Raw genomic sequence first — 16,934 nt, 5'->3', positions numbered from 1 at the left:
GGGGGGGGATGGAATGGGAAATGGGAAAATTTCAGGGTCAGTATTTCCAGTGTTTTTTCTCCTGTGAATTTACGCACGGCCCTTAAGGTTTAAGATCACAAATACAGTGCAGTCTGTAAGTATTTGGACAATGGTAGTGGTACAATTTCTGCTTCTTTTGCTCTGTACTCAGTGAATATGAGATTAAAGTGCAGACTGTCATCTAATTTGAGGGTATTTACAGCAATATCGGGTGATCATCGTAGGAATTACATCCCTTTTTATACATAATTGTACATACCATTTTAGGGGACCAAAAGTAATTGGGCAGTTGGCTTCTCAGCTGATCAGTTTCTGATTAGTCAGGTGTATTCAATCCTTTCCTTACTGAAGGTTTTAATATACTTGCCCTATCTAGTCTTCATTATAGGCTTTTGATTGCCTTTGGAGTCAGTTATTGGTGTTTGCCAGAGTTCTGCCAATGACAGTCAAGGAAGCCATTTATGAGGCTGAGAAATACACACAAAAACAGAGACATAGGCCAAACAATGGGCTTACCAAAATGAACTGTTTGGAATGCCATTGAGAAGAAAGAATGTTCTTGACTGAACATTCTAACGCTGATGTAACAAGTTGTAGAACACTGACTATGAATTCTCTGAAGAAAAGAACATTCCGAACATCCATTTTGCTTCAAAGGGATATATGTACTTCCCCTGATCTGGCCCCGATCGCTCGGAGGCGGTGGGAGCTGGGGAGACTTCCTGTCGATACCGCTCGCTATTTTCAGGCGCTATTTTCGTGTGGCGGGAAGCGTTCAGGGTCACTCTCACAGTTTCATTGATGGAGGGTCTCTCGCCTACGCCCAAGCCACTAGCGATGCCATTCAAGGTCCAAGAGATCCCTTCCCCAGTCAATATTTCATTTAGTCTCCCTATCCGCCGTGCTGGGCAGGTCCCTTCATTAAAGCTGTCCAGGAGAAAGCCTGCTTGTTAATTACCTGTCGATTTCTCCGCTTTGATTTATTTGGGGGGGTGGGTGGTAGGGGTGGGGGGGCTGGTGGGGGGGGGGGATGCCTCTTCGTCTGAGGTATTCTTCAAACCGCGGAGCTTTGCTTCGGAGAAGGGGCGAGGCAGTTTGTGCGTGACGCGGCTTGACGGAGACGTGAAACGGAGGGAGGGAATGAAAGTGAAACGGAGGGAGGGAATGAAAGTGAAACGGAGAGAGGGAATGAAAGCGGGGCGGGGGGCGGGGGGGGTGAAGGGGGGGGCGGGGGGGGGGGCGCTTTGCGCGCGTAGCTTCTCGATTCGCCGCGTGCTGCTGTTCCGCGTAGATTACCAGCTTACGGCGGGAGCGCGGGATTGATGTGCTGTCTGCGGCCAGATGGGGGATGCAGCGTGCCCCTCCATCGCCCTGGTGCACCTCATTTACCACCGAGAGAGAGAGAGAGAGGAGGGGGAGAGAGGGGAAAGGGAGAGGAGATAGAGAGAGGATAGGGAAGGAGAAAGGGGAGAGAGGAAGAGGGGATGGAGAGAGGATAGGGATAGAGAGAGAGGGGAGAGGGAGTGGGGATGGAGAGAGGATATGGATAGAGAGAGGGGGGAGAGGGAGTGGGGATAGAGAGAGGGGGGGAGGGAGTGGGGATAGAGAGAGGGGGGGAGAGAGGGGAGAGGGAGTGGGGATGGAGAGAGGATAGGGATAGAGAGGGGGGGAGAGGGAGTGGGGATGGAGAGAGGATAGGGATAGAGAGAGGGGGGGAGAGAGGGGAGGGGGAGTGGGGATGGAGAGAGGATAGGGATAGAGAGAGGGGGGGAGAGAGGGGAGAGGGGGTGGGGATGGAGAGCGGAGGGGGGGAGAGAGGGGAGAGGGAGTGGGGATGGAGAGAGGATAGGGATAGAGAGAGGGGGGGAGAGAGGGGAGAGGGAGTGGGGATGGAGAGCGGAGGGGGGGAGAGAAGGGAGAGGGAGTGGGGATGGAGAGAGGATAGGGGTAGAGAGAGGGGGGGAGAGAGGGGAGAGGGAGTGGGGATGGAGAGCGGAGTGGGGGAGAGAGGGGAGAGGGAGTGGGGATGGAGAGAGGATAGGGATAGAGAGAGGGGGGGAGAGAGGGGAGAGGGAGTGGGGATGGAGAGAGGATAGGGATAGTGAGAGGAGGGGAGAGGGAGTGGGGATAGAGAGGGGGGGAGAGAGGGGAGAGGGAGTGGGGATGGAGAGAGGATAGGGATAGAGAAGGGGGGGGGGGCTCATGAGGCCTCACGTTGATACTCACCCCCCACCCCCTCTCTTCCCTTACGCAGCATGTGCAGGGAATGCTCTGGGGAGATGTGTACAGCACAGGGCGTGCCCCCCCGCACTGAGAGCTGTGCTGCAGTGGTGGGGTTCATAACTGATTGCTCATCCACTGCAGCTGCCCGAGACCTTGCCATGTTCGCATCCAGGTGTTTAAAAAAGCCGCCTACGGACAGATATCGCGCACTAGTCTTGGATCATTTCACAGCTGACTCATTTATTTATGAATTCAGTAATGTTTAATGCAGTGAATTTCATCTATTCACGAGCAATGCTAATTTGTAATTTGTTTCGGCAGTGTGTAAACTTAGCGTTTTTGGGCTATGTAATAACATAAATATTCAAAATGAAAATTTTTACTATCACAATTCATCATTTCACGATTCACGATTCATCATTTCAGTGATTGTAAACTCTTGAATATCCAGACAAATGTAAAAAAAGACTCTAATGTAATGTACCTGTGGGAAACCTTTATACTGGAATTTCTGGAACCAGAAATAGTTAATTCTATCAAATATGAGTTGCAAGAAATAACCCCAGCTTTATTTGTTTATCTGTTCTGTAATTTATAATCTGTGTCCTTGGACTGATCCTGTTTTTTTCTCTTTCACCCGAGCCAGTTTTTCATAGCTGTAATCAATATGATCTTGTCTGAAGCTGTGTTTTTGTTTCTAACTTATCCTTTAATGCTTTTCTCATAGCGCCAGCATAGTGCATTTAATCAGTGAGGATTAAATATGTGTGTGTGTGCGCGTAAGTGCGTGTATGTATGCATGTGTGTGTGTGTGTGTGTGTGTATGTGTATGTGTATTTTTTTTTTTAAAGATTTTTTTTAGGGCTTTTTTCAGCTTTATTGGACAGTATAGTATAGAGAGACAGGAAGAATGGGAGCGAGAGAGAGGGAAAGACATGTGACAAATGTCAGACGGTCGGGTTCGAACCGCCGATGTCGCGGCTCGCAATGAGCATGTGGTCAGTGCTCTACAGGCTGCGCCACCGAGACACCCCGTGTGTGTATGTGTATGTGTGTGTATGCGTGTATGTGTGTATTTATGTGTGTGTGTCTATGTATGTATGTATGTATGTATGTGTATATGTGTATGTGTATGTATGCGTGTATGTGTATGTGTGTGGATGTGTGTATTTATGTGTGTGTGTGTGTATGTATGTGTGTATGTGTATGCATGTATGTGTGTATGTGTATGCGTCTATGTGTGTATTTATGTGTGTGTGTGTGTGTGTGTGTGTGTGTGTGTGTGTATGTGTATGTGTATGTGTGTGTATGTGTGTATTTATGTGTGTGTGTGTGTGTGTATGTATGTGTGTATGTGTATGCATGTATGTGTGTATGTGTATGCATCTATGTGTGTATTTATGTGTGTGTGTGTGTGTGTATGCATGTATGTGTGTATGTGTATGCGTCTATGTGTGTATTTATGTGTGTGTGTGTGTGTGTGTGTATGTATGTGTGTATGTGTATGCGTCTATTTGTGTATTTATGTGTGTGTGTGTGTGTGTATGTGTGCACTCTGAAGACATAATGGGCTGTCAGGCTGAATGCAGGGTCAGAGTAGGGACACTGCAGTGTGCTGTCAGATCTGAAGCTTCAGCATTCACACTGCACATGGGATTCAGGAAGAGACGTGCAGTAAATCAAATGGAAAATAGGATTTGGCACATGGGAACCTGCCAAAAAAAAAAGCACACATATCCTCTGGTAAAATTGTCTCCTCTACCCTGCATTAATATCTGCTATAGAGTGATAGAGAAGCAATGGGTTTAAAAAAAGAATAATAATAATAATTTTTGTTCTTCTTTCACTCCTTAGCCCCCGCCGAGTTCATCCAGCCCCCCCAGTCCATCGCCCGCCCGGTGGGCACCACCGCCATCTTCACCTGCCTGGCGCAGGGCGAACCCGTGCCCCAGCTCAACTGGCTGAAGAACGGGCAGATCCTGGAGCCCGGAGGTCACGTCAAACTCAGGAACAACAACAGGTCAGGCGGGGCTGACGTTTACAGACAGGCCCAGGGTAGGGCCCAGGGTGGGACCTGGCTCAAACGCGTATTGGAACCCATGAAATTCCCTTGGATGCAAACCCCGCCTTCTGTTCCTCTGGGTTGGTTCAGTTGCACCAGGCAAGATCAAACGATTTACAACACACCTGTCCTTAGTGAGTTATGTCCAAATTCACACCACATCCTGTGTATGTCAGAACAGCAGAGTCTCTGACCACTTTCAAGACTGAAAACTCATCTCTTCAGGCTGCACCTTTCCCTCCCTACCTCAGCACCATGAGCCTTGTGCATGCCATAGATTATAATGGCACTTATATATAGTTAGTATTAGTGTTGTACTCTAGCTGTATTCTAGCTGCCAACCGATATGCTAGTTTGTAAGGTGATGTATTCTTCAAGGGTTCCAATAGTATCTGTATGGTCACGCTAGGACTCAGAACCATACTGTCCTCTAGGGTCCTCTTCACACCTGTTCCTGTGTTCAATCTGCACTTCATTTTATGTCACTCTGGATAAGAGCATCTGCTAAATGCCTGTAATGTAATGTAATTTCCCAATTCACACCGCACCTATCTTAGGCTAGACACAGTGTCGCAATTCACACCACACCCATCACCAGTGTGTGTAGGAACATAACTGATTTTGACTGTTTTTACCTCTGTACTCTCCAACCTACTATGTTACACTGATATATAAATCTGTTCCTATCTTCCGGTAGATGACAGTGGTTTTCCTTTCCTTCTGTACCGTCTCACATAGGACACAGTTCCGATACTCTATTATTTAATACTTGTGAGACTGTATTTTTCTTGGGCATAAGTTGTGCTTTTCATATACTGAGCGTCATAAGAAATTCATCACCCTTACGTGTGCATTAATGCATTTTTAAATGCAGTGTGCACGTTTGGGAAATTGATGAAATGTTTTTTGGGTCAGTTTGATTGAGCGATCCTTCACGCCCGAGTCACTTTGACTGCTGCATAAGCAGGGAGAGCCGCATCACCTCATTTATCAGGGAGGTGATAGAGCGTGCAGCCAAAGATCAGCGTGAAGTCATCTCGCTCATACCAACTCCCGCTGAGCTCATTTAACATTCAGCATTTCACAGTGTAGAAAAAATGCAAAAAAGGCCAATTTGAGAGGAACACGACTGAGTGGCAGAATTTGGGGGCAAAGTGGTTATCTCAGATGCAGAACCTACTGCTGATGTCACACTGAACCACACACACACACACACACACACACTTTCACATACACATGCACACACACACACACATGCATACATCACGCTTTCTATAATATGATTGGTTAAGCGGGAGTACCAGGTGTCCAGCTGCGTTGTTAACTAATTGGCTCTTAAACTGAGCACAGGGACTGGAAAATGGGACAGGCAATTTGTGAAGTGGGGATTTATATGCCTCACTCAAGTCTGTGGTTGTGCAAGTGTGTGTGTGTGGCCATTAATGAGTGTGACTGTTTGTCCTTAACTGTCTAAGTCACAATGCTGATTGTGTGTCTGTGTGTGTGTGAGAGAGTGCCTGTCCCTTCGTATTTGAGTTTTGTGTGATTTAGCACGACTAAAAAGATGGATGGGTTGTCCTTTTGGCATTCCAACCATTTCCCTTAGGATCCTGAATTCAGCGCAGAATACATTCATTACTTGTGTGTGGGTGTGTGTGTGCGCATGTAGCCCTGTGTGTGTGTGTGTGTGCACGTGTGCATGCTTGTGTGTGTGATCGTAAATGAGCAGTTTTGGCAAACTGAGCTGTCGGGCCAAAGTTACCAGTTTTCATTCATTTTCAGTATGGTCGTAATTAAGAAATGTTAGCTGGCTAGTACATCGGTTCCTCGCATTAGCAGCCACTCGTTAGAGGAATGGTCAACAAGAAATGTTAGAACTACAGTAAGCTGACATACAACATAAATTTGGCATAGCATCTAAAAATGTAGTTCAAATGGAGAAAGGCTAAATATCATATTCATAACATACAATTTTGCAATTAATATCAGCCTTGTATGTTTTAGTATGAACATATAGTATTAGCCAGTTAACTAATGGAATGGCATTCATCAACCAACCTTCTTCAGTGAGTAACTGACCATTCCTTCATTAGGATTTTCTCGACATGCATCTGAATACATTTCAACAAATTATTGGACAAAAGTGACAAGTTTGTCTCACTCATTGTGGAATTTCATTGCTTTTCTAAAGGTCGCACCAACTGCAAAATGCACACGACCTTCTTTACTTGCAATTTGTGTGGAATAGAGACAGAACTATGTGGGTCTGAGAAATCAATTTGCAGTCATTCTTTTGCAAGCATGAACTTGAAATGATTTCAGTGAACAATTAGTCAAGTGTCTGTGCTGTTCTTTTTAAAACCTAGCTGCCATCACACCTAAGCGGACTGCAAAAATAGGCCATAGTTTATTATACAGGAATGCGTAGGCTGTGCACAAGATTTAATTTATGAGATTTAATTTCTGAAATCGCGTATCTGTCCCTTATAGAACCATATTTCCCTTGTATGTAGGATTTGGGTGGGATTATTACGTATTTTTCAAATGTAATTAATAATTGCACCATGACTTCAGTTAAATTAGTTTTGTGCGGTTAAGGTACTGCAGAATACACAAAAATTTATTTGCATTCATTCCCTTTTATCCACAAAATGATCCAGTGAAATAAATCCATCATAGTTCCTAATTCCAAGAATATGCTAAGTAGTAGAGACATCTACGTTTTTACACATATTTCTGTCAGTTTTGCTGTTGCATACTTGCACAAAAGTACTTGTACATAGGAATGCTACTATCTATGTTTTGTATAGGCTCTCTGAAACACAATCAGCCCATCTGTGAGTTTCCCTGACCAGTATCTATATAGCAGTCTCACTGTATTGGCCATACCCCTCTCCATGTAAGCAACTACACAATAACTTCCGCTCGGTAGACAAATGGCAAGGGGTATGGTGTTACAGTGATGACAGAGTAGGATTTTAGCTAATGAAATTATGTTTCCAACAGTGTATAGTTTCTTAGGCTTTTTTTAGTATGCGCGGCACGGATGGTGCAGTGGGTAGCACTGCCGCCTCACAGCAAGGAGGTCCTGGGTTCGAATCCCCGTCGGCCGGGGCCTCTCTGTGTGGAGTGTGGAGTTCTCCCCGTGTCTGCGTGGGTTTCCTCCGGGTACTCCGGTTTCCTCCCACAGTCCAAAGACATGCAGGTTAGGCTGATTGGAGAGTCTAAATTGCCCATAGGTATGAGTGTGTGGGTGAATGGTGTGTGTGCCCTACGATGGACCTGTCCAGGGTGTATTCCTGCCTTCCACCCAATGTATGCTGGGATAGGCTCCAGCCCCCCTGCGACCCTGTTCAGGATAAGCGGGTTAGGATAATGAATGAATGAATGATGCTGAGAACGATCGCTGGCAAACGGCAAAAAAAATTATGAGACACTTCAGTCATTATGCCTAAAAACGTTGGAAGTTTTACGACAAGAAATTTATTTTGGAAATGTAGTCTAAGTCAAAAAAGAAGCCTCAGCATATGGAGGCATTGGAAGAAATCACTCCTCTGAGTTAATATTTCTGAGGAGGAGTGAAAATGTGTTTGACTCCATATTAACTGCATATTATTTAGCTTGTTAGCTAAACCGGCAGCAAGGTACGCTAGTTGTGTGCCACACAAACACATTTTTATTAGCTGGCTAGCTCTCTCTCTTTGTGAATTACCTGGAGTGCAACAAAATACACTATGAATTGTATCTGAGACCAACTTTGACCAGATAAATTTGGGCCAATGCGACATTACAAATGTAACAATGAGTTGTTACTGCTGTGGTTGCATCAGCATTGTGTCTTGTGCTTGGGTGGAGGGGCTGACCGAGACTCACAGCGACTGACTTTTCAACTACCTTTCATACTCAATGTTAACCTGGTGTTCTATGTGTGGATGGAGGAACGTGTGTTTCTTAATATAACGGTCGATGAAAATCAGCAAGTACAGCACCTCAGCTAACGGAACCCTCTGGAGATGTTGACCTTCAACAGAGGGTTATATGATAGAGCTGGGGGGGTAATTTATTGGGTTTAAAACACACACTCGCAAACACACACACACATGCAGGCCCTTGCACACACACACACACACACACACACTTGTTCCCAGTGAGCCATGACAGATGTGACTTCAGACATTATTACGGCCTGAAGCTACTGTGGATGGCTGGTATTTATTGGCTGCTTGTGCATACACTGCAGTGATTATGTTGTTATTTGGTAAAGCTTTGCACAGCTCCCACTCCATGTGCTGGGACACAAGCCTCACTGTGCTTTATAAAAGCCACTGCTCAGTGCTTTAGCATAATATGTGGCTTTTGATGTATTATTCGTATTATTTATATAGTACAGCATGATAAATATCTCATTTTTAGTCTGTTGGTGCTAAGCTAGCCATTTGATACATAACACTTTTGCATATCAAATGGCTAGCTTAGCATCAACACATCTGAAATCTGAAAAACAAATTCCACAGTTAACACACACTCATCTTCCTGTACAAAGTTAAGATGATCAAAAGTCCCCCCACTTTTATCTCTTTTATTGGGAACCCTGCTGAAAAGCTGCTTGTTTTGAAACAGCTGGTTCCTGGTTGGCCAGCTCAGACCAGCTCCATACTCAACATGGTTTGACCAGCTCAAGCTATGACGTTAAACAGCTGGTCTCTCATACTTCCCTTTTAATGTACTGTAGAGTTACTGTGCGGTGGGTTTTTGTTCCTTGTCCTTCAGGAAGCTGAACCACTTACTCTCAATTTGCAAGATGGCCACTTTTGTTGCCATGAGCAGATCTCTTACTCCCTCTGGTCAGATACTTGTGACATTTTTGTGTTGGTCTTCCTGTAGCTTGAAACATTGCTTTCTGATTCAGCCGTACCAAATAACGTGGCTTACTTTGCTACAGCTCGGTATAGAAGTATTTCCATTCTGATAATTGAAGGAAAGCACACTGACAGTGTGTTTTGGTTTCAGTCCAGAAATATATTATATTGTCTTGCATATCCTACAGAGTAACATACCTATGTCTTTGCGTTGTTACATCCCTGCCCATAGACCCTATATAACATTTTAACTGTCATTTATTTTTACTGAACTTTTATGTAGGAAGGTTGCAGTGGGGCAAATCATTTCAGTCCCTCTATATTATATGTACTGTAGATGGAGATGCAGGTAGAGTCCACCCCCCCTCTCCCAGCTCAGCGCTGGAAGCTGAGTGGCTGCCTGTGACCCCTGACCCCATGCACAATCAGTCATCATCAGGAGACAGACCCTCCCCCCGACCCCCTTTCAAAGATGACACAGCCCCACTGCCCCCACTACCCCCCACCCCGAAAAAAAAATCCCCCGAGGCCTCTTCTCTGCCTCTTCTCTCTCCCTTCAGCCTGGTGAGAACTCGCCCAGCCTTCTCAGCTCAACCCTCGTACTGAAATCTCACCCCCCCCACACCCCCGTCCCTTTCCCCCGCCTCTGACTTATCCATTATCCACAAAGTGGCTCCACACTAATGGCGAATGTTGGTCTCCGGTACGTACGGACGGACATATTTGTTTGGCATTGTTTCCTTTTTTCCAAGGCTTGCCTTCTTGGCCAGGTCGGTGTTGTAAATGAGAATTTGTTCTCACTCACTTTGGCCTGGTTAAATACTTTTTTAGGAAGCTTTGAGGAAGCTGCTTATTCTGTATTCTGTACGTTTCTTTGTACATTGTGTCTCTCCCTTGTATGGTCCTCCGAAGAACGTTCATCTCCAGCGTGTTTTGATTATGAGTGCTATTGTCTAATCCTTGAAGGGGGGGGGGGGGGGGGGAGTGAGAGAGAGAGAGGTCAAAATCAAGTTCATGGCCAAGTGCTTTGGTCATGTGTGTGTTTGTGTTGGACAGACTAAACAAATTAAATTGTTTCAGTAGAGTGGACATATTTTGGTTGAAATATCTAGCAATAGTTAGTGTAGTACTTGTTCCTGTGTTTTGTAAACATGGACTGATTTCTTCAGTGATTTTCCTAAGCCTGTCAGTGTTAAAAAAAAATTAAGCATGGTGGACATGGACACATACATCCTTGGGGCATTTTTCCCTGGATGTGGGTTAAATGTTGTGCTTCATGGTACACGCCCACGTTTGAAAGGACAGGAAGTGATAGGAGTGACAGGAAGTGCTCTGCAGGCTGGTAAAGCATCCTGATACCTGGCTGGCAGAGGGGAGGGGGGGGCTGAGCTCTGCGCTGCTGCCATGGAGACGATGGGTTATGAAAACCCGCTTCACTGAGGCACAGCGACCAGTCCAAAGGGGGAGGGGCCAGCAGCATGTGGGAATGCAGCCCTTGGGTGTGGAATTTCACCAGCCACTGAGTCCAAATGAGCAGCGTGTGTGTGTGTGTGTGTGTGCATGCGTGTGAGCGTGTGTGCCCGCGTGCGCCCGTGTACGTGTGTGCATCTGTGTGTGCTCGTGTGCATGCGGGTGTTTGCATGTTTGTGTGCACATTTGTGTGTGCTTGTGTGTGTGTGTGTTTTAGGGCTGCACAGTATTAGGAAAATATGCAATATGTGATATCGTTGTTGAACATTGGTGATATGACTTGCGATAAATAAACAAATGCTGAAGTGTGCACAGGTCCAATGTCTTTCCACTTCAGATCAAGCAGTTCAAGCAGTCTTTGGCGATGTGTTCATCACGCATGTTCATCTCGCGATGACGATAAATATACAATGTGCATGTGTGTGCGTGTGTGTGTGTGTGTATGGGTGGCAGTCTGGCCGTCAGCCAGGCTGAAATACGCAGTGCCATATGAAATATCCCAGAATCCTCCCTCATAGTGCTCTGGCGCCATTTAGCTGCGGTCCCCCTGGGGTCCTGTTGGGTCCGTGTCTCGCCGCCCGGTCAGGTAGCCTGACAGAAAACACTTCATCCATCGCTCACATGAAAGGCCGTGGCAGACCTGCCGGTGGACCAGGAGGGCTGGTTAGGCAGCGGAGGGGGGAGTGTGCTCACTGGCACCTCAAAGGTCAGAGGTGGGATTGGCCAGGAGGAGGTGTGTGACTGGGGGAGACTGAAATAGAAAGGCCTCTCCATCCTGTTAATTAAGAGGTAGAGGTGCTAGGATTGATTCTGCCCAGCGGACTCGATGGATTCAATAGTCACCTTGACAGTGGCTTTCACGGACCTGCGGCTGCTGTTGCTGAGATGTGATCAATGAGCAGCTCGATAGTGAACTGCTTTAAAAAAAAAATCTTACTTTGTTTGTGTATCTGTTCTTAAAGCAAAGCTGTGAGCATAACCAAAATATTCAGTTTTAACTCCTGTCGTATGGCTTTTGGGAGTTTGATTTGTCTGCTACTGTAATTGAAGTAACATGTCAGGACCCCATGGTCGCTCGATTTCAGGATGGGGTCGCCTGAAAAACTTTAAAAAGAAAAAATGTAATTTTTGTCTCTTTAAAATATGTGAATGTAGGCCACTACCTGTTTAACATTACAACAACAACCCAACTATAATGAAGCACTGGGGCGGGAGAGGTTGTGGTATATTTCCTGTATAGTCATGGCTAACGGGGGCTGTTTGGTGCAAGATGTGTGTGGGTGGGGTGTTGGGGTCGTGTAACTTTAATTTGGGGTCACATTAAAAAAACATGTGGGTAGCCCTGTGCTAAAGCCTGCGGGGCAGTGTAATTGTCTGTTGTAAACTGCAGACATATGCTAGTGAATTCAGCGGCTCGAAGACGCAAGGTCCCGCTTGGCATATTGTTACGCTCACAGCATTCACAAATGTCTGTCCAAAGTCCTTTTCCCTGTATACCGGTCCCCATAGGCGTAATGTGCAGTCTCCTCATCACTTCTGTCTACTTTTAATACGGGGAGTGCATCCTGCAGCCGTCAGCATCACATCATACTGGCTGCCATTTTGGTTCCTTTGTTTCCTCACTTTGTCTACACCTATCACAGCATACTTTCAGTCACTTTTCATTGCTAGAGCTTTTCGAGGGGTTAAAACAAAAATGCTCTTATTGGTGGATTGGGATTTGTGTTTGAATAATCTAATAGCAATGGGCGTTCGGTGTTGCGGTGGAAGACATTTGGGTGGTGGATGTCAGTGAGATCCTGTGACAATCCATCCTGTCCCATCCCAGAGAAGTGTTGCCCTGCTCTCAGTTGTGTGATTCTGTTAGCAGTGACACGATAGAGCTGTGTGTGAACAGTGCAGGCTGGCGTACAGTGGTTCTACAGCGACTCACGAAAGGAGGGTGAAAAAGTAATTTGATTTAATCTCACAGGATGACTCACCGAGAAGAAGCAATGAAAGAGGGGGAAAAACAGAAAGTGAATCTTTCCTTTGCTTTCTCTCTTTTCTTCTCTCTCTCTCTCTCTCTCTCTCTCTCTCTCTCACTCCCTCACTTTCTCTCTTGCACTCAAAACCCCCCTGAAGTGCTGGCGATCATCGGTTCAGAGCAGAAAAACAATGCTCTTCTCCGGACCGCATGCTGTACATCAACACATTATTGACACATTTGCTCTTTTTTTAATTATTATTAGCTTCGGAATTTGCGCATTATACACATTTCTTGCATAAACAGCGTGGTTAAAAAAAAAAAAACCCCAACACAAAATGCTTAGAAATGTAATTATGAGCACACTAATGGATTCCAACCATCTGTGGTTGAAATTAAAATATGCTACAGGGCTGATTTCCATATTCCGCTCCTTTCAATGTTAAATGTTTTATATTTTCATCGCCCAAGGATTATGGGGTGCAAAGTGTCTGATTATGTATTCAGCTCTAATAATACCCGCCCCCATCCCCCCACCCAAAGTCTTACAGCAACAACCCAGGCAGCGAGAGATAGGAGAGAGAGTGGGAGGGAGGAGGTACGTGCTGAGCGTGGCACTGTTTTGTTGTTGGTAGCGAGTAACCTGAAGATGGGTGGGTGTTCACTACATCTTTTTATCTGATGAGAGGCTTTGGTGGGAGGGCTGGGACATTTCTATAATTGGCTACCTAGTACCTACCGTACGACTATCTGTTTTGTCGTATTCATTTGTCATAATTTGTCATAGACGGGTAACACGAGTCTCTGGGGAGAATTCCTTTTTTTTTTGCACTGCCAAAAAACAATGTTTTCTGTGCATCAGCTGTACTGGAGCAGTGAGTGGTAAAATAAAATTAAGCAAGATGTGCTAGATGGCAATTTTGGTGTAAAAGTATTATATATTATTGTTATTTAAAACTACTACAATAAAATATATAACACAGTAGGTACAGTATATACTAATCTCATTGGCACAAATGGTTACCAATAAAATGCCTCTTAGACGCTCATAGATGAAGCTTATCATGCAAATCACTATGGTATTTTAATCCATTTTACAGCACAGCATTCACGCACAATACATTATCCCCACTCTGGGTGAGACTCGTTGTATTCAAATATGGCATTTTCTGTCAAGGTTTGAACTGAAATAAGGGAAATAATATAGTATCATTCAATGCTTTTCTCCTTTGGTTTCCACACCTCCACTTCCACCTCCGGGTGTTGGCATGGTGTCAACATTTTAACACATTTTAAGTTTCGTATATTTTGGAAAGATACAGGGGAATAAATTGTTATAAAAGATTGGGAATAAAAGATTAATTCCGTTTTGCATTGCAAATGGACCAATTTGACTACTGAACTGCCCTCTCTACTAAGGTCTGTTCACAGCAAGAATGATAACTATAAATATATTGTTTTAAAAATCATTCTTACTCAGCTGGAGACAGTGACTAAAAATATTGTTAGGAGCATTTTCTGAACAATATTTTCCCGATGCATGAACAGTAAAACAGTAAACTCCAATCGAAATTGATCGGAATTTGCAATGCATCACGTTAAAAATGGCAGACGACATAGCCGGTGCGCTATCTACAGAATGTCATCGTTCATCGGTGTGGATGCTCACATCGGTTTGGCTACGGTTATGGTTTTATATTTCTTGGTGGTCTCTTGGTTTTATAGTTCTTGATTTATAGTTCTTGGCCCTTACTCTCCCTCTTTCTCTCCCGCTCTCCAGCACGCTGACCATCTACGGCATCAGCCAGGAAGACGAGGCCATCTACCAGTGCATCGCGGAGAACAGCGCCGGGTCCACCCAGGCCAGCGCCCGCCTGACGGTGCTGTGGGCCGACGGCCTGCCCGGCGTCCCCTCCTCGGTCCGCGCCGGCCCCCTGTCCCCCACCGCCATCCGGGTGTCCTGGAAGGAGCCCGTCCAGAACACACAGGACATCATCGGATACGTCCTCCACATCCGCAGAACCGCAGGTCAGAGGGCTGTTCCCGGGTTAAACGCTTAACCGGGTAACCGAAACTGATTTGTAAACTTGCTAGAAATTTGCTAACTGATAACCAATATTTTTTTTCTGAAGCTGAAATGGCTCACAGAAGGTCCGTGTTTATTCATTGGCGCACAAATTCAAACTACCGGCAAACTGAACGCAGCTTTCCACTATGCTGTATCTACATAAAAATAAACAAAGCAATCCATCATTAGACAAATATTGCATGTAATATTACAATACACTGTACACATTCTAAACTAGCAATCGACTAGCTGCAGTAGTACTAGCAAGCTACTGTGCAAGTACTATCTGCGGCCATTTCAGAGGGTTAAGAATGCAAACACCACAGGGAATTGAAGGCTACAGTACTATAGTTATCAACTCATTTCTGTGTGTTTTAAATGTGTAGCTGTTAGTTCACTTATGGCTCATTGTAGGCCGTTTCTTCATCCAAGTTTATTCTTTGACACGCAAATGCAAAGTACTGAACTTTGCTTTCCACTATGCGGTATCTACATAAAAATATGAAATAGGATTCTATTTTGATTTGATTATGCACATTATGGTCTGGTCAACCTTAAAGGTGTTAACACTAAGATTGGAGCTGTTGGGTGACTCATCCAGCCTCTGACTGAAACCAGACCGTGCTAGCGCTAACTGTAGCTCCATGGCTGAGCTTTCATCACATTCGGTGATGAAATGCAGTTAGGGGCTCTCTGGCAACCCACAGACCGAATGTCAAAGCCATCAATGAAAGGTCTTCCTTTGATTCCACCCTATGCAAGCTTAGCTGAAGTTTGAAAAGAAGCAGCTGGTGACATTGCGTGTTTTGCGGATAATTGGCGTTACAGTGGCAATTGCACATGTTCTGCCCGACATTGGGTGCTCAATTTATAATAAACAAACACACTAACATTGGTGAAGCAATGGAATGCTATATTGGCTCATCTAGGCCTAAAGCTTGACATTTCGGAACTACGCACTGTCCACCCGACACTATAATTAGAATTTGCCCCTAACTTACAAATAAGTCAAATGTAAGCACGTTTCCTAGCGGAAAAGATCAGTTCTGCCCAGCATAGCTGCCAGCCGAGAGGCCTGAGACGTTTGCGTGGCACGGATAGCTGCCGGCAGAGACAGAACCGCAGCCAAGTATACACACGCGACTCGGTCACGGGGCGGGGAGGAGGGGGCCAAAAAAGCAGCTGTTTCTGAAACGCGCAGTAAAACCAGATGGGTGTCTCACAATATCCATCTCCTAAACGGAGGCTATAAAGGGACCGTTGTTTGATAATTGAATCAAAATTAATTTTACGGCAGCACGTTTCCCGCCGTTCGTTTGCTTTATTTATTTACTCTTTGTCCGAGAGGGTCTGGACGGGGGGGGGGGGGGTTTGTCGGCCCGTGTCTCTTCCCTGCTGCCGTAACCGAGCGTCTCAGGGCCCTGGCACAGCTGTTCTCCTCGGCGCGCTGGTGCTGTCAGCAGGATAATTGAAGGCCCCGAGGGCCGTCCAATAGGAAGTGCTTTAATTACCAGCCCTAGGCTTCAGCCCCACATAGGCGTTGGGCCAGAGGTAGATAGCAGTAATGGGTGAGTGGCTCTGAGTTAAGGGCCATACCACTACATTGTCTGTCCCCTCTGTGTTCTCTCCATTCTTTCTGTTTCTCTCTTCTCTGTCTCTTTCCGTGTTTCTGATTCTCTCTCTTCTGTCTCTCTCTCTCTCTCTTTGTCTCTTGCTGTGTTGCTGTTTACCTCTCTTCTCTATCGCGCTCAGTCTTATCCACCCTCTCTTGCTCTGGTCTTCCCCCGGCTTCTAAATTCTGAACTAACTCCTGTCAGAGCCCACGGTTTAATTAAGTGCGTTTTATTGCGATAGCTACAACAGTTTGTGACGTGTTGGGCCGCCCACAGCCGTTAAACAAGCGTTAAAGCAGGCTGGAGTGTGTACCGTGACGGGGTTTGCAGCGATAATGAAAAACATAAAAGCAACGGGAGCAGTGTGCACATTCAGCAACTGCAACCGTTCAGTTAATGTTCCGACTTTATTATCTGCTGTTTCCTCCTCCCGCCCTTTCACTGTTTGCTCTTCCTCTCCCGTGTCACTGCTTATCTTGACCTCTCTCCTCAACTCTCAAATAAATTCATTTGGATGTGCTTTATTGCCGTGAAATATACAGTAGATCGTAACTCTTGCCGAAGTGTAGTACTGCTAGTCTTTGCGTAACCTGGCTTTATAAAACCGAACAACCGCTATCGATCTTAACTGGTACTACGAAGGTGGTAACTG

At 45.5% G+C, this 16,934-nt stretch overlaps 1 protein-coding gene across 1 annotated transcript in view; it reads left to right on the top strand.

The window, feature by feature from the left end:
- Positions 1–16,934, top strand: part of igdcc3 (immunoglobulin superfamily, DCC subclass, member 3) — an 84,413-nt gene that overhangs the window by 61,461 nt on the left and 6,018 nt on the right. The window contains exons 7-8 of the mRNA XM_061246970.1: positions 4,099–4,264; positions 14,382–14,629. Of these exons, the coding sequence (XP_061102954.1) occupies positions 4,099–4,264; positions 14,382–14,629 (414 nt within the window). The remainder of the gene's footprint in view (positions 1–4,098; positions 4,265–14,381; positions 14,630–16,934) is intronic.

Source organism: Conger conger, chromosome 6 (genome assembly GCF_963514075.1).
Source record: "Conger conger chromosome 6, fConCon1.1, whole genome shotgun sequence".
Taxonomy (NCBI): Eukaryota; Metazoa; Chordata; class Actinopteri; order Anguilliformes; family Congridae; genus Conger; species Conger conger.
This window is presented reverse-complemented; position numbering and strand designations above follow the sequence as displayed.